The sequence below is a fragment of the Podarcis bocagei genome (genome assembly GCF_964188305.1).
Source record: "Podarcis bocagei genome assembly, chromosome: 1".
Lineage (NCBI taxonomy): Eukaryota > Metazoa > Chordata > Lepidosauria > Squamata > Lacertidae > Podarcis > Podarcis bocagei.
The window spans coordinates 109,830,845-109,857,729 of record NC_138125.1 but is presented as its reverse complement, the minus strand read 5'-3'; the positions used below and the strand labels follow the sequence as shown (position 1 = coordinate 109,857,729).

Here is a 26,885-nt window from a genome sequence, read left to right as displayed (position 1 = left end):
TTTTACTGTCACGGATTCACCCAGGCAGCCATGGAGATTATAGCAGTGTATAATATTTGCAGTTGGTTAATATTTTGTAAAATCGCAGGAATATCTCGGAACAACAATTCCTAATTCTCCTTGGGGAAAACTATGGCAGTTAAAATTGGGGTGAAGAAGGATAATAGATCATGGTTTAGTCAGCTTGGCTTATAGATTGCAGTCTGGATATGTTAGTGTACTGTTGGACCAGTTGACAAGTTTCCCTTTACAAATTACTCACCAGGTACTTTTTCAATTAATTCCTTCAACATTTCTTGCCAAACTCCTATGCATTATGAGTCTGAGTCTCTTCTTGAAATCAAAATAAACTCAGTATTCTGTCTGCTAGGATGCATGGCCGCAGTGTTATTAGACACACCCCAAATTATTAGCTATCCTTGTGCAAGGTTCCCTGCAATGAAAGTTGTGCGTAGAGTACTTTGCCTTCTGAAATGCTCCCCTAACAACTCTGTGTTATTGGACATTGGATAGAGTTCTGCGCTAATAAATGTAATGTGTGCAAGGGGATGCGAGGGTTCCAGATAATCTTTCTTCCAGTTTTGATTAGTAGAAATGGTTTCACACCAAAAAGAAAATATGTTAGATGTCTCCATTGAAATGCCATTACCATACAAGCACATGTACTGAAAACCAGGAGGACAATTGTATCAAATTGCTTTTAGATTTCTTCCCAAGGAGACTCTTGCTGTCTAGTTCTTGGTACATCATTGGTTATATTTTGCCAGACACACATTTAGATCGATTCCAGCCAGGCAAGCAAGATTAGCCTTTTGTTTATTCAGGGTGATAGCTCTGAATTCATGACCCTTGTTTTCACTTTGGGTGGAGGCAGGAGCCATTTAAGAACCCTGGAAAATATGAGAACAGGTGCATTAGAGTTAGAATGGAGCAATACAGAATATGAACTTTGGAAAACACTAAATGAAGGTAAGTAACTCTTCAGTGTTAGGGAACTTTTTATTGTAATGTGTGTGCATTAATGAGAAGTGCAATGTGCTTCATTCAAAATAGCAGCTTATTTTTTTTCTACAGTGTTTGCCAGCATAAATGTGCTTGTTGTACATGCTTTCATATATGTCTATATATGTGTGACTTCTACAAGCCCCAGCTGGTATTGCAAACTGCATTTGTTGCTGTGTGTGATGGGATTACTGAATCACTGCTCTTCGTCACCAGTAAACTCTTGGTAATCTATCCTTGTTCCCAGTTAAATGTGAGTTACCATGCTTAATTTTAAAGCACACAAATTAACTTTGGAACGATGAACTCTGATGTAATTAACTTCAAATCAAAGGTATGCAAGATATTACCCCATTTGTCCTAATTTTACTTTTACTAGCGCTTTGTTTCTTTGGTCAATTTGTATGCTTCAAAATGTTGAATATGAGATTATGCAATAAGTGAACTCAACTCAGGAAATGAGAACTGTGTGTGGAAGCAGAATACTACACGTGCAGCTGGTGCACAGCACAATTCTATATGTATCTTACTCGGAAGCATCAGCCCCATTGAGTTCAACCTGTTGCAGTACCAGGTGCTCATCCACACTGCAATGCTCATCTGAGCCTCATTGGGTTGGATGTGTGTTTTTGGTACAGGGAGGGATCGAATGAATGAGCAAGTATAAATTTAGCCTGCTGTTGTTACAGTTTACTTATCCAAATACGGAAGTCTTGTAAGGCTCCCTTTCTTTAGAAAGGAGCTTGGTAGATTGGGTTCTTGGTTCTGGGGTTAACAGTGATAAATTAATTGTGGCCATATGGTTTGTTTAATTATTTTAAAAGGCAATGGGAACTAGATGTCTAGCCTAGCCTTTTCCTTGGCATGTTAGTTTTCTATGCACAGGGATCTTTTTTTTTTTTTTTTTTTGTATAGGGGGGTGGGGGTGGGTTTCCAGTCCTGTAAGCCTTCCTCTGCAGTCTGAAGTGTCACAGCACAGATATAGAAATACAGGAAGCTGTTTTAGACTGAGACAGGTGCATTGGTCAGTCTGGCTCAGTACTGTCCACACTGACTGGCAGCATCTCTCCAGGGTTTCAGGTAGTGGACATTGCCAACCCTATGAAGATGGCAGGGATTGAGACAGGGACCATCTACATGCAAAGCAGCTGGTCTACTTGTGAGCTACGGTCCTTTGGTTTATCCCCTCAGTGAGAACTGGGTTATGAGGAAAACATGAGATACACAGTTCAGAAGAGATCAGACTTCTGTGCTGTTTTAGATAAAGAAACACAATACTAGGCTCCTCTTGTGTAAATTAAATGCAAGCTGTTCCTAAACTAAAGGCTGTGTTTGAAAGCTCCAATTTAGGATATGGAGGGTACAGATGCCACATGGTGAAATGTAAGCAAATGGAATCATTCTCAGCAGAAATCCTGAGGTTTCCACAGAATGAGATAGTGAGAAGAAGGGATTAAAATAAATTGAAAATTTCAGATCAGTTAAAAATGTTTTTTTATGGTAGGTAGAAACTGATTTCCATAGATGAACATAACGTGTTTCTGAGAAGACTGTAAGGCAATAATGAGTTTCAGTGTGAATTGATTGTAAGAATGTCCCAAGTACAAATTATCAAAGATAGTTTCATCATGCTGAGCAAAGAATTTGAGACTTCCTTTTTAGCAAACATGTTCGCCTTTTGTCTCAATGTACCCTTCCAAATGGAATAATTAGACAAAACAGAGCAAAGACAATGCAACACTGATGTGTAAGCAACAGCTAATCGCTTTCATTAAATACTAATTACTGCCAAGTAATTTCATTTGGAAACAAGCTATTCAGAACTTCACGAATGAACTTAAATAAGAGTACAAGGATGTGAAGGGGCTTGAGATATATGCTGAATCAGGTTTATACTCCAATGCTAGCTGAGGGGCCTTTAAATGTATATAAGTGTTGCTGGCAGGACAGCAGCTAATTTCCCAGAAAAGACCCTGGTTTGCCTACAGAGTTTTGCTGGCAAAGATGTACCTACTTCCTGACAGTGTTCCACTGGTGGGAGTGAGGGTGGGGAGTGGATCACAAGACCCCTCATCCCCCAGGACACCTTTAAAAACAGCCAAGAGATACAGCTGCTATGTATTGGAAAAAACAACAATACGTTTCACTTTCATTGGTGTCAATGGGAGAGAAGTGGAGAGCAGGGCAACTTCCATGCGGGGTGGAGTGGGGAGAAAATTCTAGGCCGCAATTAAAGCCTAAATTGATTAATCTGCCAGTTTGATCAGTTCAAGCTTGCAGCTCTCACACAGATATATAGACATATGCTTCGGTGTGCGTTTTTACATGTCAGCTGAGTGCACATTGTTGTTGTTGTCCATTTTGCGTTTATAATGACTTCCTGTGAAATATATTAATTACAAAGGGGATGCAGTGGTGTTTGCTGAAAGAAGAGGAAGTCCTTCCTCGTATCAGAGCTATGGAAGGACGTAGAGGGCGGCCGCCGAATCCAGAGAGACAGCGCGCGAAAGAGGAATCGAAAATGAGGCGTCGCAAAGGTCGACCTCCAAATGTTGGTAGCACTGAGTTTCTTGACAACACAGATGCTAAGCTGTTAAGAAAGTTACAAGCCCAAGGTAAGGATTTTATTATAACTTCTCCCGACGCATAGTAAAAGGTGCCTGCAGACAATTTATATTCAATAAGCAAAGAAGCCTTTGGGTTTATGTATTGTGTTAAGGACTTTCCAGGTTCACTCAAGCTCCAAAATACTCCTTTGCAATGTCCCAATTTGGGGCTCTCTACTGGCCTATGTTAGTAGGGCTCCTGTCTGCCCATTTGGTGGCCAGCAGGAAGTCAGGAGTACTGGGAGAGCTGGGCAGAGGGATACCTCCACCTAATCCAGCCCCCTACTCCCCTACAGTCTGTCATAAGAAGTTTTCGGATTCCCCTGCCCGACAAGCTTCCTGCCTGTGTTATCAGTTCCACATCCACAAAAGGTTTTATCTGTTTGTTTAAGAGTTTTTCGTTTTCATACTATCAGCAAATAAGAACAGAATATATTACTACTTCCAAAGCAAGGGAGAATTCTGATTAGTCAAAATTATAAAATAATTGGCTTCATCAGAAACAAATTATGTACAAAGCGTAGTATTAAACTGAGGTTTACTCAGAGTAGAACCATTAAAATTAGTGAAGCTAACTTTATTAATCTTAGTGGGTCTATTCTGAGGGAAGCATGGTTAAATGCCACCCAAGGACAAAGGAGGATAGGATACAGTTAATTGTTCCTTCATTCCTGTTTCTTGGCAAGTACTTGGCATATGTCCCTGGTAATATGTATGAATTTTAATAAATACCTGTGGAGGTTTTGTTTTCGTTTGCTATTATGCTATGTATTTTTGTGTGGTCTTGATGAAGGGTATATAATTTTAATTTATTATCATTATTTTGATTAGTAGTAGTAATAGTAGTAACATGTAAATGCAATTCACACATATTTTCCTGATTTAGGGTGGCCATGATGTGAAAATCTATTCAAATGTTGGCCTTGGGGGAAGCAATTCTCTTTTTTTATAGATGAAGTGTGTCTCTCTGTGTGTCACCTGATAAAGGCCCTATGCTGTCATTTAATCAAGAGTCATATGTTTTTATCTCTGTGACAAAATTGCTATTATAAATTATTGTAGCATTATGACTGTTTCCTGCACTGTTATTGGTTCAGCCATTTTTATCATTATTTTTCTGGTACACATTCCGATCCTAAATAAATTCCCATCTGCAGTATTCCTATGGTGAATACATGATTCAGTAAACATGCTTAAAATTCCTCCCTACCTATTCTTCTGTTTATATTTTTAAAACAATGTGAGCTGTCTTTTCTTCCACATTCCACTTCCTTTTTTAAAAATAATAATAATTAATTTTTTTGTTTTACAGTTTCAATTAAACATGTTACAAACTTTAAAATATCCATTGACTTCCCTTCTCCTCTTTCCATGCATATTTTACAATAACCATTCCAATCAGTTTTCCACTATGACATCCATCAGCCACTTCCTTGTAACTTGGCTTACACACACATACACACATTTTGGATTGTGTGTATATCCAATTTACCTAATTATAAAGCATTCAGTTCTGCAATCTGGAAGGCTTTGTCATTTATGACACGGTTTGAGCTTGCAAAACTCCAGGTTACCAATACATTATTTCTCAAAAGACTTCCCAGTCTTGTTTCATCTAGTGTCATAAAGAGTAACTCCCTAAATGTTCAGGGATGCCAGAAACTGGTCATACAATAATTTACTTGGGGAAATTGATGACACACACACATAGGCATTGCATATGACCAAGGTATAAATGCGCCTCTTACACAGTGTGCACATCTATTCAGCAGAATCTTCTTGAAAGCTTGCTATCCCTGGCACAAAACCTTACTTAGGACAATGATAATGAAAAACTTTATTATTATACTCACCCTTTAGAGATAATTGACTCCTCAGGGGAGAGGGGGAGTAGCAAGCAGAATATTTGGCAGTCTAGAAGACTACAAAACTACTTACTTCCCAATATAATGCTCTCTACTGCCTTGTCATTACCCCAAATGAGAGAATTTCTGTGGATAGTTTCAAAAGAATGGAAGGAACTTTACCTTCATCCTGGGGGTGGGGGCAGGAAATGGTTGTCATCAGTATTTGTGCTCCTTGCATATTTACATAAGTGCCTCAGAATGTGGTGAACACCACAGAGCTGAGTTCAAGCTCATAACACTTACGGAAGGGGGATAATTATCCTAGTCTTTGGCACATGCTTTAGAGGACATGCCAACCTTCTGAATAGTCTCGTTTCAATGGCTCCTGATTCCATAAACTGGCACATTTGTATAGATTCCAAAGTAGGTGCCTCTGTGACATAACTATTCTGCCAGTAATTCTAGTCTTTTTTTGTAAGATAACTTGTCGTGTAGATTGGGCTGTGCTGTGTATAAATATTTCATGTATAATTGTAGTTTTTGCAACTCTCCCTTCACAATTGTTGCTTTTATTGCCCCCCCCCAAGCCCAGCAGTTCTAGTAGGAGCAGCAGGGCAGAAATCTCCAGTGTGGGTGAAGGGGAAAGGTTAATTCCTGTCGCTACTAGAAAACCTTGTGAGATGTCTATGGAGGCAAGGGATGTATTTCAGCTTGCAGCAACATGCTATTCAGTTACTGACCGAATAGCTGGCCTTCCTTGTAGCGTAGGCAGCTGGCTAATGCACAGTTGCATACTTGCATGGTGTTGGTTGAGGTTCCCACTGCCTTCACTACCATTTCTGTATGTAAAAGGTAAAGGGACCCCTGACCTTTAGGTCCAGTTGCGGATGACTCTGTGGTTGCGGCAATCATCTCACTTTACTGGCCGAGGGAGCCGGCGTACAGCTTCCAGGTCATGTGGCCAGCATGACTAAGCCGCTTCTGGCGAACCAGAGCAGCGCACGGAAACTCCGTTTACCTTCCTTACCTATTTATCTACTTGCACTTTTATGTGCTTTCGAAGTGCTAGGTTGGCAGGAGCAGGGACCGAGCAACGGGAGCTCACCCCGTCGCGGGGATTCGAACCGCCGACCTTCTGATCGGCAAGCGCTAGGCTCTGTGGTTTAGACCACAGCACCACCCGTGTATGTAGTTTCTGGTAAATACAGGAATTTGGCCGTCCCTGTTGTGTCCCTGAAGTGGCAGCTAGTGGTTGCTAGCAATGAACTGCTCTACCAGCTTCTGCTGGGTGGAAAGGCTCCTGTCAAGTACAGCACATGCTGTCGTTGCCATCCATCTGAGAATTCCCAGACATGTCCTCTCTTGGGGGTCCTACATGCCCACCCAGGAGGAATTTTGCATTTTAGGTACATTTCTAATAGCGGGATGGGGAAACCTGTGTTGATGTTGCTGAACTGCAACTCCCATCATCCTGCCCGTTGGCCACGCTGGCTGAAGCAGCTAAGGCTGCTAGAAATTGGAAGCCAACGAAATCTATAGGGCCATAAGGTCCCTGCTGCTGTTTCAGAATCTTTTTTTTTTAATGTGGTGATTATGAATCCACTGTATATGCAAGCTGAATTTCAGCCTCTGCATTCTGATAAATTCCCTCACTGAGCTTTAAATGGGAAGGAGGCACTTCCACATAAAAAGAATCCCCTCATTGATCTTTTAGCATCCGAGATGACAGTCATTATTATTGTAATACTTTTTCATTTGCCCACCCTGCTCCCTAAAAAGGGAATTGCATGATGCCTTGAGGTGTGTGTGTATACGCATATATACCCACAGAGACACACACACTTTTACACCTAGTCCTCTTCCTTCAAGATACACTGAGGTATTAACAACACAAAAGTTCTTTGAATGAAATCATGGGGTAAGGAAATCCTCAAATCAGACACTTCTAGGCTAAATGCACACAAAGCAAACACAGACTTCTTCCATATTTTCTTTGATCCATGCAAGATTGACCTTGTGTTAATAAGAAATATTTATTGTACCCTTAGTATTTTATTTTTTTCCCCTCTTTGTGTTTCAGAAATTGCTAGGCAAGCAGCGCAAATCAAGCTTTTGAGAAAACTTCAGAAGCAAGAACAGGCCCGAGCTGCCAAAGAAGCAAAAAAACAGCAAGGTAAGTACTAAACTTCTAAGACCCTTGCAGACTCTCGCAGACGAATTTTTGAATCCATAGATATTAGTTTTCCATTATTCTGCACTTATTTACTGCTGACATTTTTTTTCTTTCTTTCTCACTCACAGCTATTATGGCTGCAGAAGAAAAAAGAAAGCAAAAAGAGCAGATAAAAATAATGAAACAGCAGGTAATTTATGCCTTTCAGGTTTCAACCGTAAGCATTACCAGATACGTTATTCTGATGGCATGTATGTGTTTAAGCAGGACTGTGAGCTGAAAACCTAGCCTGTTCTGCTTCTCTGTCCTTTGGTAGCTTGATGAACTATAAATTTTAAAAAGACTCACACACAGCTTAATATGAAGAAACCTGCTGGTTCTGCTTTTCAAACATGGATATACATCACCTACTGATGGATGTTTACAGATCAAGTTGATGTTAAAGGGCAAGGGGAGCAGAAATGGTCAAAAATGTCGGCAGCCATGTTTAAAGGCTTTTGTTGCTAAATATATTTGGTAATGGATCATATGACAAACTCATTAGAATCTGAAGGTCTGGTCTGGGATTTCTGCCAAAACAGAGTCTTCTTTAACTGTAAGTTAGCTGTGACAAAAGACTGAATCACTCTGGTTTTATCTGACGGAAGGCATGAGCAGGCTAATAAACCATTAAGCAAACTGCAATGTCAGACAAAGCATGAATGATACTTTTACCGTGTTCGTTCCATCGAGTTTTATCTGAGAGACCTTTCCAGTTTCACCCTGATCTTAAACGCATTATGTTAAATTTATCTTTTTTGTAAGTAGTAGTAGTAGTAGATTCTGGTCTTCATTTATGTCGCTGTTATTAACAGCAATTTACAGTTAGCACCTTAAGGTTGTGAAAAAGGTTGTACAGTTTTTATCAGGAATCCTTACACTGGACCTGGGCAGTATGGAGGCACAATATACCATGAATGTGAAATGAGGAAATTTACAGCCCAGTTCTGTGCATGCCAACTCAGAAGTTAGTCTTGTGGAAGTCAACAGGCTGTATTGTCCATAAATGAACATTACCTGGGAATATGCCTCACTGAACTCAGTGGGATTTTTTTCTGAGTAGGCATACACAGGATTGAATTATATATTTGTCTTTATAAGATGCTTGCTATAAATGCATAATATATTTCAACAATTGTCTCAGGTAGTTGATTTCCATTTGCATGCAACATATTGGGAAGTGCAGTTGAAAGAAAATTACGGGAAATGTTATGATGAATTTCAGTAATCCATGCTAGGATAATTAAACAAAATGGGGCTGCTCATTAAAACAAACTTTCAGACTGCAATAATATACGCAAGTAAGCCCCACTGAGCAGAAGCATATAGAATTCAATGGTTAATATGCTATAAAATAAAACATAAAACCAACAACAACAAATTATTTAAATACATTAGTAGCAGGAGACCAGCTAGGGAGGCAGTTGGACCTTCAGATGACAAAGGATTAAAGGTGTGCTAAAGGAGGATGAGGAGATTGCAGATAAGCTAAATGAATTGTTTGCATCTATTATCACAGCAGAAGATATAGGTCAGACCCCACTGCCTGAACTAACTTTTTGCAGGGAGTTTGATAAACTGAGGCAGATAGTGATGACAAAAGATGAAGTTCTAGGCCCCCGGGTTTTCGGGGGGGGGGGAGGACGATGATGATGACATGACAAGTGGAAGTCTGGATGAGCCCTTTGAGATATTTAATACCACATTGTTACCACCAGTGCCTGCAAATCCCTAACCAGCTGGAGCAAAATGTTCATCCTTTGCACCGTTCATGTCGCAGGTGTATGGCCCTTGCCATTGCACTGCTAGTTCAAAGCACATTAAATCAAGCCTGGCTTATCTAGTGAAGCCTGACAGAATGTGGTATGTTGTCTCATCCTGGAAACAGGATTGGATGGGTGGGCTGTAGAGGATATGATCCGCTATTACTTCTGCTTAAAATAAATGAAAGCTTTTCTTCTTGTAGGAAAAGATTAAGAGAATTCAGCAAATCAGAATTGAAAAAGAACTTCGGGCTCAGCAAATATTAGAGGTATAACCAGTTCAATGAAGCCAGCTTTTAGTGGAATATGCAAGGAAGAGTCTGTTAGAGGAATTCATCAAGTGTTGTATCAGAGTGTCACACTGTCTGTCATAAAAAATAAATAAATATCCCAATCCATCCTTAAACTATGGCTCTAAACCTGCAAATTCCTAAGTCTGGTACATCAGTAAAACCATTTGATCATGCACATTTTAGGGAAGCGCATGCATCCTGGATATCCGTGGGAGTAGTAGCTATGTTTGACCCAAAACAGCAAAGTGTTCTGCAGCACATAAAAGATGAACAAGTTCAAGACTTGGGTTCATTTTATCATGTGCACCAAATTCATTTTACATCTGATGAATTGGACTTTAGTAATAAACACATTAGTGTATAAGTACTCTTTGGGATTCTTCTGGAGCGTGAGATGTACCTAAAACACTGTGGGTTGAATCCAGAATTTCTGTGAGCAGAACCGTGCAGGTTGGATGCTCCTGCTGGAGAAAGGGTTGGGAGGGGAGGGGAAGATTATCAGAGATTCTGCCTTCTCTCTGCAGCTCCTTGTGTCTTCTGAAAAATTTTCTGGAGGTTTGAGGGACTGAACAGAACATGGGAGGTGATGCTAGAGAGTGCAGGAGGAGGGAGAATTGGTGAAAATCGTCTTTTTTCCTTGCTCTAGCAGGAGCCTCCCCGGGATTGCAGCCCCATCTGCAAACGGAAGAATCCCTTTGCAGAACATAAACTCTGGACCCAACTCTATAGGTGTTCAATAAGTTAAAATGCAAAGACAGAAAAGAGAAATAAAAAGATTTGATTGAATTATCAGAACAAGCAACAAGGATTAAGAAAGCACCTTTGAAGCTGACATTTGAACAGCATGTTTCTAATCTTAAAAAGTGTGCATGTTTATACTTTCAAAAGATTTCTTAGTCTCTGTTTCGTAAACAGTTGGTTTGTATAATGTATCCATGCCATGTATAAAGTATGTCAGAGGGAATTTAAATTTAAGATTTCTATTTCAAATCTCAGTTTCTGATCTGTCTGGCAACAGATTTCTTTTTATTCTTAGTTGTCATACTAGTTCTTTAATACATTAAGCAGGGAGTAATGTTCTGATAATGTGCCAGTAAGCAGTTCCTTACCCCTGGCTTTAATTAAGTTCTCGAAATTATGTCTACAGATTAGGTATATTCAATCACTAGAAAGCTTTAAATTATCAACCAATGAGTCCCCCCCCCTAAAACCCTGCTATTTTAGAAGAAAAGTAATGAAAGTTCAGTCCTCACCAGTAATTTTACATTTTCATTTTGATATATAAAGTGTCCCTTAATTGTACATTTCCACTCCCTCTACCACCAAAACTCATGAGTTTTTCACAATGCAGAACGTACTGAGGAAGAAATCTGTTATGATGTACACATTATGTGTGGTATTGTTTCGCACCTTGTGAGGCATGAAGCTTTTGTTCTAGTCTGAGATTACTTTCAAGTTGTAGTGGTGCCATTGCATGACCTTGGGACCTGTTTTGCATGCACAGGCAAAAAAGAAAAAGAAGGAAGAAGCAGCAAATGCCAAATTATTGGAGGCCGAGAAACGAATAAAGGTTAGTTTAGATAAGCACCAGAGTTTTTATCTTCCAAACACACACACACACACACACACACACACACACACACACACACACGACTGTATGATTGAACACATAAGCCAATGATATTGTGTCAAAAATGTAACAGAAATAGATCGTCGGAACGTATCCAGTATCTTTTATTCTTTATGCATATGTGTCTGTGTCTCTGTATGTTTTGTATGTGTACATGAAGTGTTTAGAAAAATATCACTACGTTTGTAAGCTTACCTGATACACAGTTTGTGTGTATGTAGTCAAAAAAAATCATTGAAAAATGCATGTACTAGTTTTGGGTATTTTCTTGGGGAGCAGCACCGATGGTTTAAATGAAAAACACCAAAGCCAGTGTACCAAAGTGCTATGTTCTATCTGCACTGCACAACAAGGATTTTGGGGTTTCACCTTCCCAACCCCTTAGTTTAATTTCTGTCCCAAGCAGTGCGAACCCCTCTTTCAGGTCAGATGCAGCATCTGAGAGGCTGTAGCAGGGACAGGGTCGGCTACTCTTCTTTGTGCAAACAGAAGCACATGCAGCTCTTGGGATGGATCCTGGTTTGAGTCCAGATTTACTGCTCTGCTCATAGAAGGAGCTGTGCATTCACAAAGGACCCCTTGCGTTTCTAACCTGAACTCGGGTTCTTTCTGAGAACCAAGCAGTAAGTTTGGAACCAGGATTTGGTTGATAATTGCATACAACTTCTGTGTTGCATAGAATATGAAATCGTACTTGATCATTGACCTGCAGCATTTGGAAAGCATGTAATCTTACTCCTGATCTTGACATGACTTAATATTCATTCCAGTGCCTCTTCCATTCATTCTGTTTTCAAGGTATCCAAAACGCTGATTCAGGTTATTATGGGGGGGGCAGAAAAGGGGGGACTAAAGAACATGAAAAACCTACATGATGGTGGGGGGGGATGGGGAAAGATTCATTTATCATATATTTGATTTTCTTTTTTCATGTTTTTAAGGAAAAGGAAATGAGAAGACAGCAAGCTGTTCTTCTGAAGCATCAGGTTTGTACCGAACACTTAATGAGAAAAATAAATGCTATTTTAATGCTAAACTATTTTGGAGGGCAAATCTTCAAATTTTCTTTACTTTTTAAAAATATATTTTTTTTTTTAAAAAAAATTCTGCTTAAATGTTTTCCTTCACCTTATGGGTAAATTTGCTTTGCTTTGGTATTGGGAACTTTTGGGGGTTTTATAAAGTGGTTTTTTGACTCTTTGTGATTTCTGTTTCATAATATTGTGCCAACTCTTTCTACCAGGAGTTGGAGAGGCATAGACTAGATATGGTATGGGTATGTTTATTTTTGTACATCTAACACCGCATTGTGATTTGGTTGTGATATGGTTGTCATAGCAATGCATAAAATGTAGCACTGGCTGCTGTCATATTACATACTGCTGCATGGCTTTCCAGCACAGTGCATTGCATACATCTGCTTGTCTTGTCTGTAAAAGCAAAACAACACAACTTACCTTATTATATAAATTGACCCCTATGACTTCTATGCAAGGCTGCTGCCTTGATATCAGGGTTATTGTTGCCATAGTACTAAGTTGGACCGCAGTACATATTTGGAGCCAAATTAAAAAAATTATGTGTTTGGCATATATTAGGTTTTACCAGCTATTTTCACTAGGCACCTTGGGCATTTGATTCTGGGAATCCTATTTGTTTCATTTTTCAAACGAAATTTTGTTTTTCAAAACTTTTAATAATATCACACAATTGGGAATACTTAGTCTGAATTGGATTGAAGAGCATGCTGTCCTTCATAATGCAAAAAACAAACAAAAAAACCCCCACATTATCTTGGTCCGATAATGAATCTTGAAGTTTTGTACTCTTTTGCATTGTGTTTTAGTCCAGGACTCAACACAATATCCTTAATTTAATCTATGGTGCGGCTTCTGTGTCTTACCTAAGCGCAACAGTAAACATGATCAGCTTATTGCATTCTTATTCGTGTATGACTAGTTTTATCTGAAACTAGTTTTAAAACTGACAGCTTGATTTCAGTCCCCATCGACTGCATCCTTAATTTTATATTCAGAGATACATATTTACTACCAGTATGTAGTCAAAATGCTTTTTATTTTATTTTTTAAAATTTAAAAGAAACACTTTTGATTACTTTTCAAAGTATCTGCATTAACAGTCTTTTGCTTAATTGGCCACTCCATTAGTAATTGCAGGCTTTCCGTTATAGCAGATGTAAGGTAACTGACCTGTTCCAGCCAACCATTATGCTTTTTTTTCTGCCAGCTTCTGAAGGAGCCTCACAACTGACCATAAGTAAATCTGTATGCTTCTGTTTTACACTGTCTCCATGTTCATCGCTGTACCTTTTTTGCTTTCAGTTGTCCTTGTATTTGCTTTCTAAACCTGAACTAAAACATGCACAAACTTGGCTATTCTCGTCTTTTATTTAGCATATACCCCTGACTTGTCTATTAATGCTAAACATGTCCTGTTGAGCTTTTTGGAATTAAAAAAAAAATGTGATGCCTGAGGTGGGAGTACTGCTTTGTTCTGATTTTATCTGCTCTAATAGGAACGGGAAAGGAGAAGGCAGCATATGATGCTTATGAAAGCTATGGAGGCACGCAAAAAAGCTGAGGTGAGTACAAAACTCTGAAACGGGATATTATTTTCCTCGTTCTTTGTACAGGGGAAAAAGGGAAAAAATAAAAATAAATCACAATTCTGAAATGGGGTGATAGCCCCCCTCCCTTGTTCTTTGCATAGAAGCTTTTCCTCACTCTACAATATATATATTTTTTAAAATCGGAATTGATAAATAACTTCAAGGGCACAAAATCGTCTTATGTTGAATGGGGAAAATGTATTTGCTTCCTCTGTGTTTTGCAGTTAGGTCATTTCATACTTCTAAATTTTATGTGGCAAAATGTGATTTTATTTCTCCCCAAGTGTATATATAGTACTTTCCATTAGGTTTGTTGGTCTTATTTTGTGGATTCTGAAAACTGCCATAGTATGGAGGTAACTATTTGGTTCATTATGCAGATGCATTGCCTGCCTGTCTGCCTGTGTAGTCTGACCTAGTATGCAGAAGAGACAAGGCTTGGCATAGAACGTACACAACACTCTCAAAACTATGGGGTCCTAGACCTGATGTAAAAGCATTAGAATATAGAATATGCAACCTTAGAGTAGCGAGGAAGAAGCCTTTCACCAGTGGAGGTTTTGAAAACCTGCAGCTGATCACAGGGGTCACTTACCTATATAATGTAAATGAAAGCAATTTGTAAGTTCTAATTAATAAACCGTGTAAAGTTTTTGAACAGTGACACTGGAGACATAAACTATTTGTAAATCATGGGGGCAGATCTACCATTGTGAATAATATTCCAAAGCAGTGTTTGTTTTTCTCATCCCCTGAACCTGAGGAATCGGACTATAACTCTGGAGGGTTTTGCCATCAGCATTTCGGTAGGGTATGGCATTTTCTTCCCACCTTACTTTCAAAGCATCATGCTGTACTGTACCCTTCTTTTGTCCTGATTAATGTAAAATTAATGAATCTGTTCCAAGTTATGCATTGCAGTTTCTCATGCCCTCCTTCGTTAGATACCTTATATCCTTCAGGATTTACTTTTAAGCTCTTTTAACATTCTGTCAGACCCTTTTGAAAGGCAATCTCAAAGGACAAGGGATCTTCCTTTCTAAATTGAGCATGAGATACAGTCTCGGACAACACCACCTTCACCAACATCCCCCATGCCCTGTTCCATGTTCCATGCTGCGTTCCACATCTGAAGGCCCTCCAAAGCTTTGGTAGGGATATAGGTGGCTGTGGTGGAGAGGAAATGATGGGGAGGTTTCCTTTAATGAGTTTCCTTCCCTCTGCTTACCTTTGGATCCAAGCCTTGGTCTTTCACTTACAGTGCTTATATGGCAGTTCCTATTTCATTCCTGTTTTACTGGTGCCATCAATTTTAGAGGTATGAGATTTGCAGCAAAATATTTAAGGGTTGGGCCCTTATTTAATATGATACTTAATTTTATTTAAATAAAGTGCTTCATTGTTGGATTTTTTTAAGGAAGGCTGTCAGCGGGTAGAATTATGAAATACACTGTATGACAACAGCCTATAAAACAAATAAGAGCAAATTGGCCCAGTTGCAGTGTGCGCTATTAATGATCACACATCCATAGGCCAGCATTTTAAAAGTCCGCAACTTCATTTTAAAATTCTTACTATTTTTCCAAATCAAATCTCTCTAAAAAGTCTAATTGGACATACTGCAAATAGAGATGATTAAATAAAGCAAAATCACATATAACTAAACAGTTTGCAGTTAAAAGGAATTTATCTCAGTGTTGTGAAACGCAGCAAAAGGAAAAATCCATTCAGATATGTTTTTAAATTGCATGAGACAGATAAAATTTGATTCAGCGAAGCTTTTCGGATTTCAAAAGAAACAAACTGTAGCATGCCAATTCCCTCGTCTGAAACAAGAACAAGTGGAATTTATTTCTGAGTCCTCTTGTAAGGGAAATCTAGTAATGCTATATCTCGTAAATGGCCTCGGCCCAGTATACCTGAAGGAGCGTCTCCACCCCCATCGTTCTGCCCAGACGCTGAGGTCCAGCGCCAAGGGCCTTCTGGCGGTTCCCTTAATTGCGAGAAGCAAAGCTACAGGGAACCAGGCAGAGGGCCTTCTCGGTAGAGGCGCCCGCCCTGTGGAACGCCCTCCCATCCGATGTCAAAGAGATAAACAACTACCTGACATTCAGAAGACATCTTCTGGGAAGTTTTTAATGTGTGACATCTTAGTGTATTTTTGGTCTTTTGTTAGAAGCCGCCCAGAGTGGCTGGGGAAACCCAGCCAGATGGGCGGGGTACAAATAATAAATTATTATTCTTATGTTTAAAGAAACCCCCAGTCTACTCTGACTCCTAGTGACTCTTCAAGGTCTTGGATGGAGGAGGGTCTTTTGCATCACCTGCTACTTGAACTTTTTAACTTCTGGTGCCTGGTCCTGAACTTGGGTCCTTCTGTAAGCAAAACAGGTGGTTTACCACTGAACTCCAGACAGGACTAAACTGAACTAAAACAAAATATTTAGCAACTGAAATATGTGTTCAGCACAGCACCCTAGATTATTACTTTTAATTTTGAAAATGGAAGGGAGTTTCATACCTTTTGAAGTACCATGTTTGAAGTACCTATTCAAGCAGGCTTTTGGATTGTGCAGACAGGGCCAGATTAAAGATTGCCAGAGCCCTGCACTATGTTGCTGTTTCCCTCCTTTTGCTCAGTGCCGTGCATACTCTTGTGTGTAACTTTAAATAAAAGTGGAGATAACCTTCTATGAGATAGTGCCTTAGGAAACACCAGAGTTTATAAAGAGGGATGGTATGTGTTAAATCAATATCTCAAGTTTTCCAGTTGCAAATGACAAATAACAAGCAAAGTGAAATGGGATAATTATTATTTATTCCATCATTTATCCACCCTTCGATCCCAGGGTGGTTTGCAATAAATCCATTAAACAACAAAAAATCCCGTTTACAACCACAGAAGCAAATAGATAATAAACATCAGGTGTGTCAGCTTGGCCCCACAACCATGAGTGCCCAGGGCCATGGTTGCCATTCAGGATGCATTGCCATAGCACCAAAATTTGTGGGTGCCTGGCCTATTTATGGGGAATTTTATGGATGCTGGGGCACCCAGGGCCCCAGGGAATTGGCACCTATGATAAACATTAATTAGAAAGCAATCTAAATGTGTTAAAATAACAGCAATACAAACCATTTCATAAATGTTGCAGTGGTCCTCATAATAAAAACAATCAGCTCTCTCCAGAGTGAAGGGGCTACTCACACTCCCTGGAGAGAAAATTCCATTGTGCTGAGAAGGCGCAATCTAATGGCACTGTACATCTGACTATGCCCGCCAGTAGGACATTCACTATGGCCTCCCTTCTGTATTGGTAGTATCATGAGAAACCATGGACTATTTGAGTGGTTTATGGTATGGGCTGTGTTGCCATGATTATATTTTTTTCGGGGCTCTCCTGAGTTCTCTTATTTTAGCCATTAAAATTCCAGACAATAGCAAATACAAACTTAAATTCATTTTACTTGCATAAAACCGCGTAGCAAAATATTATCATTATGCTATAGGTTCCCCCCAACCCAATTCTCAGAGGATCAATAAACAACAAAAGGTTGTTAAACATGCATTTATCTTTAAGCAGCTCTGTCAGCAGTTTTGTAGGCAGTCATAATATGGGAGTGTATCTCAGGTTTCACAAGTTGTCTAATAAGCAGTTTGAAAGCAGAATTAAATTCACAGCACCCGGGTGATTCTTGCGCTGTGGATATTCCATCATTGCTAAAGATTTATATTACCTCGTTTCCTATCGAACATGCCGTGTGGGATTCCAGACCTAGTTTTACTTAACAAAACCCATCTTTCAGTTTTAAGTGTTCTGCGTATACACTTTGACCGTTTAAAATCGATAAAATTGAGTGCGAGAGCCAAGAATGTTTTATTAATTTGAAGTTGGTGTAAGTAACACTGCAGATGATTAAATGTCATTTCCCCAGCACAATGGTGAAAGAATAGCATGACTTCAGGGGAGGAAGGAGTACAGTAGGACCTGCAGGTTGTGCGTAGCCAACAGATGTGTTTTCCTGAGCCTTTAAGATGCACAGCACCTTCTCTGAGCAACACAAAGAAGTGGCACTATTTATTTGCAAGCCGAGTATTTTGGTAGTCAGGTAATATAAATTACACTGCAGTCCAATCGGCGTGATTCTTCTCTGCCCAGTGTGCCCTCCTGTAAGGTATTGAGGACATGCACAAATGCACCAATAGATTGCATCTATTGCCCAGACTCTCCCCATGACTATTCCCCCCCTGCACACTGTACCTTTGCCATGCAATATTTCTTTATACGGTAGACCATGGAAAAGCAAGATCTACTGTGTCTCATAAGCCTAGGAGCCAACTCCCAAGGGGCTGTGGTTGCTTGGGAACCCACATTTATATAACTGTGGGGGCCGGGCACCCACAAAAGTACAGTGGTACCTCAGGTTAAGAACTTAATTCGTTCCGGAGGTCTGTTCTTAACCTGAAACTGTTCTTAACCTGAGATACCACTTTAGCTAATGGGGCCTACCATTGCTGCTGCGCCGCTGCTGCGTGATTTCTGTTCTCATCCTGAAGCAAAGTTCTTAACCCGAGGTACTATTTCTGGGTTAGCCGAGGCTGTAACCTGAAGTGTCTGTAACCCAAGGTACCACTGTATGAGAAAAGCCGGCAGGCGGCAGTAGCTCTGCCTCCGAGGGAGAAGCAGTTCAGCTCTGCCCTCTGCAGCCAGCCAGCAAAGCACCCTTTCGGCTGGGGGGGGGGCGAGGCTCGGACATGGATTGTTGTGGCGTCGGGCACCCACAATCCTGAGGGCAAGATGGCACCCCTGCTCGTAAGCATACACCCAGTGGCCTAGACCCCCTTGTCACAGCCACTATTGGGCAGAGGGTGGAAATATCATAGGGTATGGTGACGAGAGAGATCCCATGGTGGAAGAGCCACCACTTCCTAAGTCCTCCTGGCTCAGTCCAGTTAGGGCAGAAATTTGGGGGGGGTGTGTCACATTTTTGGGCTTCCCCCATTTCCCCCTGCTATTGATATTAATGAGAGAGGAAATTGCTACAGCAGCTGTAGAGCTAGCATAGTATTTTGGCCTTTTTAGGAGAATGGGGCGGAGGGTGAGGTGTTTGATCCTGTGGATCCTAGACATCAGTACCCTGCCCTCTTTCAAGCCTTACTGCCAATGGCATTCTACTGGTGATATGTTTAAGCCTGTGGGGGTATATTTAAGACTGTGGAGCTCTCTCTTTCTTGGCATATATACTAGCCAGGTTGAAAGCCCTACTGACAAAGCTCCTTTCCACTGGTATAGTGATACCTACACGTGTCTTAAGGCCCATCAGTTGGTTATTAACTAGCTTTAAAATTGCCACCATGTGTTATTCGTTTGTTGATTTTGTTGATCCTATATCTTTGTTGTTGTTGGTTTGATTATTCTATATCTTTATGCTGTTTTTCTTAATTTGCTTTGGAAAGCATCCTGGGATAAATGTTTAAAAGGGTGGTAAATACACACAGACACACACTAACATGCCTGTTTCTGCAATGCACCCATGGTTTGATCTTCTGTCAGGCTGTCCAGTATTTGTGGGGATTTTTTCCTTTTGTATCTGCCTTGTGTAAACTTCTGCTTTATTAGCGTTCTTTTATTCTCCTTGCGACCTCCAGTATTCCCTTGTATCTTAAAATTTATGCCTTTAAAATTTGAGTGCGAGTCACTGTCGCAGAAAACAGATTCTCACTTTTAATTAAGCCCAGAACAAAAATCTAAGGTACCCAGCAGCATCATAAAAGGCAAAAAAACATTGACCATATACCAGAGGTAATATTGCAAATGCACTGGCAGAAAGGGTTTACAGTCATAGATGTTGTAAAGTTTTATAGCAATTGGTCAAAGCACTCCTTTGCATTGCCTATATTTTTCCATAATGCTGTGTTGTCTTAAAACAAACAATATAATTTTACATTCCTCACTGTAGATACCATCCCTCTGGAAAGAACACTTATTTTCCTGCCCTGCCCACCCCCCACCCCCCGCCTGTGTAGATAAAATGAACAAGTTATTTGTGTTTTTTCCTCCTCTATGGCATTAATAATACGTTAAATCTATGAACGCACTCAAAGTGCCTCATTTTTATTATTTAAATTGCAGTCACCGGTGAGTTATGTTTGGGCCCCTGCTCTGTGGTTTCCATGAAAATTGCTGTCCCCCTGAATCTGCTATTTGCCTTGTGAGGGACACATAATATGGGCAAGAAAAGGCAGTGCAGTGAAAGGAAGACTTAGCTGAACAAATATTTTATTCTGCATTATTTCAAAAGCCACAATATTATATGACCACCTGCAACCACCTCTGTAAAACCACCTTAGTAAAACTTAGTAAAACCACCTTAGTAAATCTTCTCAGCATCTGTCAAATCAAGTAATTGTTTTAAAAAACATATTTTTTTCTGTACTGCCTGGTAAGAATTCATTTGGTTGTATTTCACGAGGCACTGATTCAGATGTCTTGTTTAGTAAAGTCTATTCCAATCTGCTTGTGTCTGTTCTAAAGCAGTTTCTGGGTCTCATTCTGCACATATATTTGTTGCATGTACTTCTGCCATCTTTCTCGTGGCTTTGTGGAGATCTGTTAACGGTTGATAGTTGCCCATACGACTAGCTGGAATCCTGGTAACATGAAACGACATCCCCATAAAAAGTAAATTAAGACAGTGGCTTGGATCCTAACTCACAGAAAGGCCCTGTCCCACCTCTCCCTTTCCTCTACAGCTGCCTGCACACCATTGTACCTTGGAAATACACTCCTTCAGAACAGGGTGCCATCTTTCTCTAGGAGCTGCAGCAGAAGAGAAGATTCTCTCCTCCCTCTGCTGCCACCCATCCATTGCACAAGAGCATCCTGAGCATTTCTTGTGTATGAAGACTTGTCTTCTTTTGGAGCAAATCTCTGGGCATATATCCATGATAGATAGCCTCAAGGGTTGAAAAATCTGTGCACCTCCATGGTGCGTAGCAAATACACTCTTCCTATTTTACTTAAGGAGCAATCACTCATTTGAGTACAAGTACCATGGCGCTGTGGTCCAAACCGCAGAGCCTAGGGCTTGCTGATCAAAAGGTCGGCGGTTTGAATCCCCGCGACGAGGTGAGCTCCCGTTGCTCAGTCCCTGCTCCTGCCAACCTAGCAGTTTGAAAGCACAGCACAGCAAAGTGCAAGCAGATAAATAGGTACCACTCCGGCAGGAAGGTAAACGGCGTTTCCGTGCGCTGCTCTGGTTCACCAGAAATGGCTTAGTCATTCTCCCTCAGCCGGCTCCCTCGGCCAATAAAGCGAGATGAGCACCGCAACCCCAGAGTCGGCCACAACTGGACCTAGCGGTCAGGGGTCCCTTTACCTTTACCTTTTCTCTCTCCCTCTCAACCACAGTTAGTTAGTTAGTTAGTTAGTTAGTTAGTTAGTTAGTTAGTTAATCTATTCAAAAAGAAGAGGTGCTGAGGCCCAAACTTGCCCTAGTCACCATTCTACACAACTCGGGGAAACCTCCTTAATCCTAAGGATTTAGGAACAGGCTTGGGTTCTCCAGTAGTGAGAGAAAGGCACTCTTAAGTATTCATGAGACACTTGTTTATGTTATTTACGTACTACAGGATTAATTCATGACATTGAAAGCACATTCCAGAGCTGACCACTACTGTGCAATGGCAGAAATTTAGCATTGGACAAGTCATCTGTATACTGTCTCTTTAAAGTCCTGTGAGGAAAATGGATGTCTCTTGCAGAATTGGGCATTTGCTTGAAAAAGCAGTATTACAGATCATCTAACCCTCAGGATGGTTCTTCCTTTTTAAAAAAAGTTGGGGTTTGTGTGTGTTGCCTTTTATTTTAAATCCACATGGTTTAATTGCTGTAGTGATTATTAAGATTGTATAACTACTGCTTTTCAAATTCTTAAATTGCTCCTTTGTAAGTAGAATGTGCGACTTTAATTTTCTATCCTTTCTGTGCTATTTAAGGAAAAGGAGCGGTTAAAACAAGAGAAACGTGATGAAAAGAGATTAAATAAAGAGCGTAAACTGGAACAGCGAAGATTGGAATTAGAAATGGCTAAGGAGCTAAAGAAGCCTAATGAAGATATGTGCTTAGCAGACCAGAAGGTAATCAGAATAATGTAAATTTACTTTTTACTTCCTTGCCCCTTTTTATGTTGCTCCTCTTTTCCTTCATCTGCCATTGTTACAATAATTAATTTTTCTTACTGTGGCTGCCTTTCCAACCATTCCTCTTTTACTTTAGATTACTTGATAATATTATTTCAAGTGTGGTCTAAAGTGTGGTAATTCTAAAGTAAATATTAGGACAATGGTATTCTTTGTCTTTTTTATTATTAATCAGCAGTGGACATTTGAATGTTTGGACCTCAGGTGGCCTATTTAGCAGACTTTTGCCAAGCCAGCTCTTTTAGAATTCTCCAGTAGCCTCCATTATGCCTCTTTAAAAGTTTTGCATTGCAGCTATTTCCGTCGTTCCTGCTTGTGTGCTTTCCAAAGGCTGCATCCGTTGCCCCACTGTTGGAAAAAAGACGTTGGATTTGAAAGGCTTTTGGTCTGATACTTCAACTTTTCTTCTCTCTCTCTCTCTCTCTCTCTCTCTCTCTCTCTGGATTATCAGTAGTGCAACTGATGTAGGGCTTCTGTTTGCTTAGTTTGCACGATACCTCAGGAAAACAGGACTCTTAAGAGAAGGTCGTGTTTCCCCAGAACTGAAACTGAAATTTATCTGCAGTTGCATTTGTATTGCAATAGTGTTTATGTACACAGTCTGGAGAACTTTAATTATGGGTCAGCATAGAAATACCATTCATAAATAATAATAAATATATGGTTGCTGGGAAAATATGGGTGTCCTGTCCCGTCCCCCCCGAAGTAGCTGCACTATTGTGATTTGGAGTGTGTGAGTGTCTTTAGGCACTAATTGGGGTTTATGTATTTATTTTTAGATTTTTGCCTTGCATCAGCTTTGCAAGCGGTTTTCATTCAAGGTGACACTTCTCTGTTTTCCAGCCTTTGCCAGAGTTGCCTCGCATCCCGGGCCTGGTTCTCTCCGGAAGTACTTTTTCAGATTGTCTCATGGTGGTGCAGTTTCTACGCAACTTTGGTAAAGTCCTTGGCTTTGATGTGAACCTGGATGTCCCCAGCTTAAGTGTCCTTCAAGAGGGGTTGTTGAACATAGGCGACAGCATGGGAGAAGTACAAGACTTGCTTGTGAGGCTGCTCTCTGCTGCGATTTGCGATCCAGGACTGATAGCAGGATACAAGGTAATGGATACTCTTTATGGTAACTTTGGTGTGAGACAGGGGGAAAAATCCATGTCCCAGTTTTCACAAAGAGAAGAGGAGGATATAAATGTGTGTCTGGGCTACACCACTTCAAAATCCCAGATTTTGTAGTAATTGAATGCTCTTCATAACAAAACATAAATCCCTATACATAAATACGGGGGGGGGGGGGGTAGAGACCCTTTCGTGTCAGGGAAGCATGAGTCCCTGGAACCTATTCTATGTGCAAGGGTTTTATTTTATTGTATGGAGGAGCATTCGGTCATCGGAGTCCCAACTATATCCTGAAGTGGTACTGCCTGAAAAGCAGGTTTAGCTCTTCCTCTGCTGTCAAGCAATGCATCAGGGGCATCTTTAAATGACAAAGTGTATTCTTATTAGAACAAGTTGGACCTGCAACAAAATATTACAGTGCGCAGGTGTCCAGTTCGCTATGCCAGCCAGCCATGCTTTCTTCAAGGTTACTGCATTCTAGTTCTACCCCACCCCCACTTAGTGGTTTTTTTTTAACAATATAGTTTTTTTAAAAAAATATTGGGGTTTCTCCAACCCCACAGGCCCTCAAAAACAGAAAAAACAGAATTGAGACTACTGTTGGTTTGATTACATTTTATCTCCTTGCAAACTTGGCCTGCAATTTACTAAACTACCAGTGAGAGCAAGAAATTGAGGAGAGCTCAGCTGGTATGCTGATCACAGATAGCCTGCCAAAGCCAGCTGAAGTGTAAACGTTTATCCAACAGCGGCATGGTGGGGCGGCAGGAAGGAGGGATGCGGGGAGGCAAAGTAGCTAAGGCCTCTTCCTGGTCACAGTGATGCTGTGGGGTGGGATGGGGTGGGATGAATGCGGGGGTGCTGGTGCTGCCAGTCCAGAGCTCCTCCTCCAGCCTCACTGCTGCCTCATCCTGCCCTGGTGAAGGGCAGTGGCATCAAAGGGAGAGAGCCACAGCCACTTACCCTCCACCCCCCTTGCCACTGCTGCACTTATGTTATAATACGAGGCTACAACCATTTGCTCACTTAACCCTATTGAAGTCATTGTGATTTTTCACCCAAGTCCTGCTTGTGGACTTCCCATAGGCAGTTCTGGCTGGGCACTATGAGACTAGGATGCTGGGATATATATATATATATATATATATATATATATATATATATATATATATATATAATGTGTGTGTGTGTGTGTTTTTGGCCTGATTCAGCGGGGCTTTTCTCATGTTCTTTGATCTGGGGCAGTTGCTTTCTCTGCTCCTTCATCTAATGCAGTACCAAGAATCTAGTGAGTGTTGTGGGTACAATATTCCTAGTCGTTTAGTTTTCTGTAATTCACACAATTTCTGGGCGTCAGATGTCATCAAAGAACAGATTACTGTTTTTATTAACCGTTAAAGGCAATTTCTGCTTTCATCTCTGGATTTCAACAGGGGTGAGTATAATCTAGCTCTTAAAGCCTTATAAATCCATTCATCAAAAGTTATTCCAGACATTGCTTTATAAGCTTGTCTCTTATCACTAAATTGGTTTCATATTAAGGTTAGGATTGCAATCAAGAATTACCTAAATGTGTTTTTCAGAGACTTTCCTTTGAGCAGCTGTCCCCTCATGTGATCCATCAATCTGGCTATTAAACTCATGTTTTTGTTTGTAAATCAATCCCAAGTTTTACAAGCCGACGAATGAAGCTGTTGTCAAGCATTCATCCCCCTCTTCGCTTCTTTCCTTTCAGTAACGTTTGCACAAACCCCCAAACTGTTAAAGTCAACAGGAGGAATGTATAAATTGCTTTTGTGTTGGGAAGGAACTTTCATTCAAAAAGTGTATGCATATTAATATAAATAACTACTTAAATTTAAAAACCAGCTTCTTGGCTCTGCGAGCAAACTGTGGAGAGGAAACAAACTAGCTACACAAATAAATAAGAAATTTGGGGGTGTCAATGGATGGTGGTGCCCCTGGCTTCTGCCTTAGCATTATTTCCCCTTGATTTCAAATAAAAAAAATGCATTTATGCTGCCATTCTGAACAGTTATTTTATGAGCACACTTCTTTCTCAGGCAAAAACGATCCTCGGGGACCATTTGCTGAACGTTGGCATCAACAGAGACAACGTATCTGAAATTCTGCAGATTTTCATGGAAGGCCATTGTGGGCAGACTGAACTCACAGAGAGCTTGAAAACCAAAGCTTTTCAGGCACACACGCCGGCTCAGAAAGCCTCTGTACTTGCCTTCCTTGTTAATGAGTTAGCATGTAGCAAAAGTGTTATAAGGTAAGTGCCTTGTGCATGCTGTGAATTTTATATTTCGATTCTGGTAACAAGAAAATAAATAACAACAAATCGGCAATAGTTTTCATAAGGTGTATTTAAAGGTTTGAACCTCAAAACCTAGGGATGAGAAACCTGTGGTTTTCCAGACTCCAACTTACATGAGCCATCATGGGCCAATAATCAGGGATGAAAGTTGTAGACAGACAACATCTGAAGAGCCACAGGTTTGTCACGCCTGTTCTAAATACTCTGTAGCAGCCAGGTAAGTGTTATCTAATTATCTAAGGCGGGCTGGCTAATGAAACCCTGTCAGGGCATCATGCTTGTTTACCAACGTGATATTTTAACTAACCAACTGTAATATTTATTCATGATACAAGTAATATGTGGTAGGCCTATGTGTATAGTGAGGTGCCCTTTGAGACTTTTTTTAAAATAGATGATATCATTCAATTAATTATCTAAGTAATTAAACTTTTTTCTGTTTTAACAGTGAAATAGATAAGAACATAGATTATATGTCAAATTTAAGGAGAGATAAGTGGATGGTTGAAGGCAAACTTCGGAAGTAAGTGATATTTCTTTTAAATGTTCCAGTATTTTGTATTCATTTAAATTTGTTATACAGAGTAGTTCCAAAGACAGGAATCGTGTGATATAAAGAAAAAAACTTTTAGTAACTCCCATTATTAAATTAAGATGTGAAATTATTTTTAAAAGGCCCATGGCTTATCTTTCACAATCCATTAAAGACACATGAAGTTTGGTGGATTAGGAGGATTCAGAATGAGAAGAAAATCATTTTGCATTTTTTTTAAAGAAGCAATATCACTTCTCATTTGAAGATGTCTCGAGCTGTCAAATTGTTATTGGCATTAGTAGAAGCTGATTGGAACTTTCATTCTGCAAGAAGATTTGCAGGGCCAGATTGTTAATCCCTAATCACCTTGAAAAACTTGCAAATCATTCATGTAACTAATTAAAATTACCTCAGATTTTGCTATATAAACTGAGTATTTCCTGTGGTACACCTAGGGAATAATTCAGTTACTGAGGTAATCAGTATCAGTTTGCTAAGCATAAACTGTCAAGTTTTTAAGGATGATAATATATGCCCCCAATTTTTCTCCATTATGCAAAACAAAATTCCATACAGCAAGTATAACAGCTCCATCTACCATAGAATTTTAAGTTGAAATGATTGTGAATCGCAGGAGGTTTGCATGGCCATGTGGGTATGCATAGCCAGGCTTCATTTCCTTTTCCTCAGTTTTTCTTTCTTGTCTAGCAAAGCAAGGAGTCCTTACTG

The 26,885-nt window shown here is 40.1% G+C and overlaps 1 protein-coding gene across 16 annotated transcripts in view; it reads left to right on the top strand.

Annotated features, from left to right (window-relative positions):
- BAZ2B (bromodomain adjacent to zinc finger domain 2B) overlaps positions 1–26,885 on the top strand; it is a 188,031-nt gene that overhangs the window by 135,376 nt on the left and 25,770 nt on the right. For 11 of the 16 annotated variants that reach the window (XM_081187187.1, XM_081187193.1, XM_081187188.1 and 8 more), the window contains 12 exons: positions 3,407–3,617; positions 7,536–7,628; positions 7,757–7,818; positions 9,634–9,699; positions 11,228–11,293; positions 12,295–12,339; positions 12,597–12,623; positions 13,890–13,955; positions 21,982–22,122; positions 23,029–23,283; positions 25,362–25,576; positions 26,070–26,144. In XM_081187187.1, coding sequence (XP_081043313.1) covers positions 3,407–3,617; positions 7,536–7,628; positions 7,757–7,818; positions 9,634–9,699; positions 11,228–11,293; positions 12,295–12,339; positions 12,597–12,623; positions 13,890–13,955; positions 21,982–22,122; positions 23,029–23,283; positions 25,362–25,576; positions 26,070–26,144 — 1,322 coding nt within the window. The remainder of the gene's footprint in view (positions 1–3,406; positions 3,618–7,535; positions 7,629–7,756; positions 7,819–9,633; positions 9,700–11,227; positions 11,294–12,294; positions 12,340–12,596; positions 12,624–13,889; positions 13,956–21,981; positions 22,123–23,028; positions 23,284–25,361; positions 25,577–26,069; positions 26,145–26,885) is intronic. The other 5 variants (XM_081187186.1, XM_081187182.1, XM_081187184.1 and 2 more) reach the window with 2 other exon arrangements.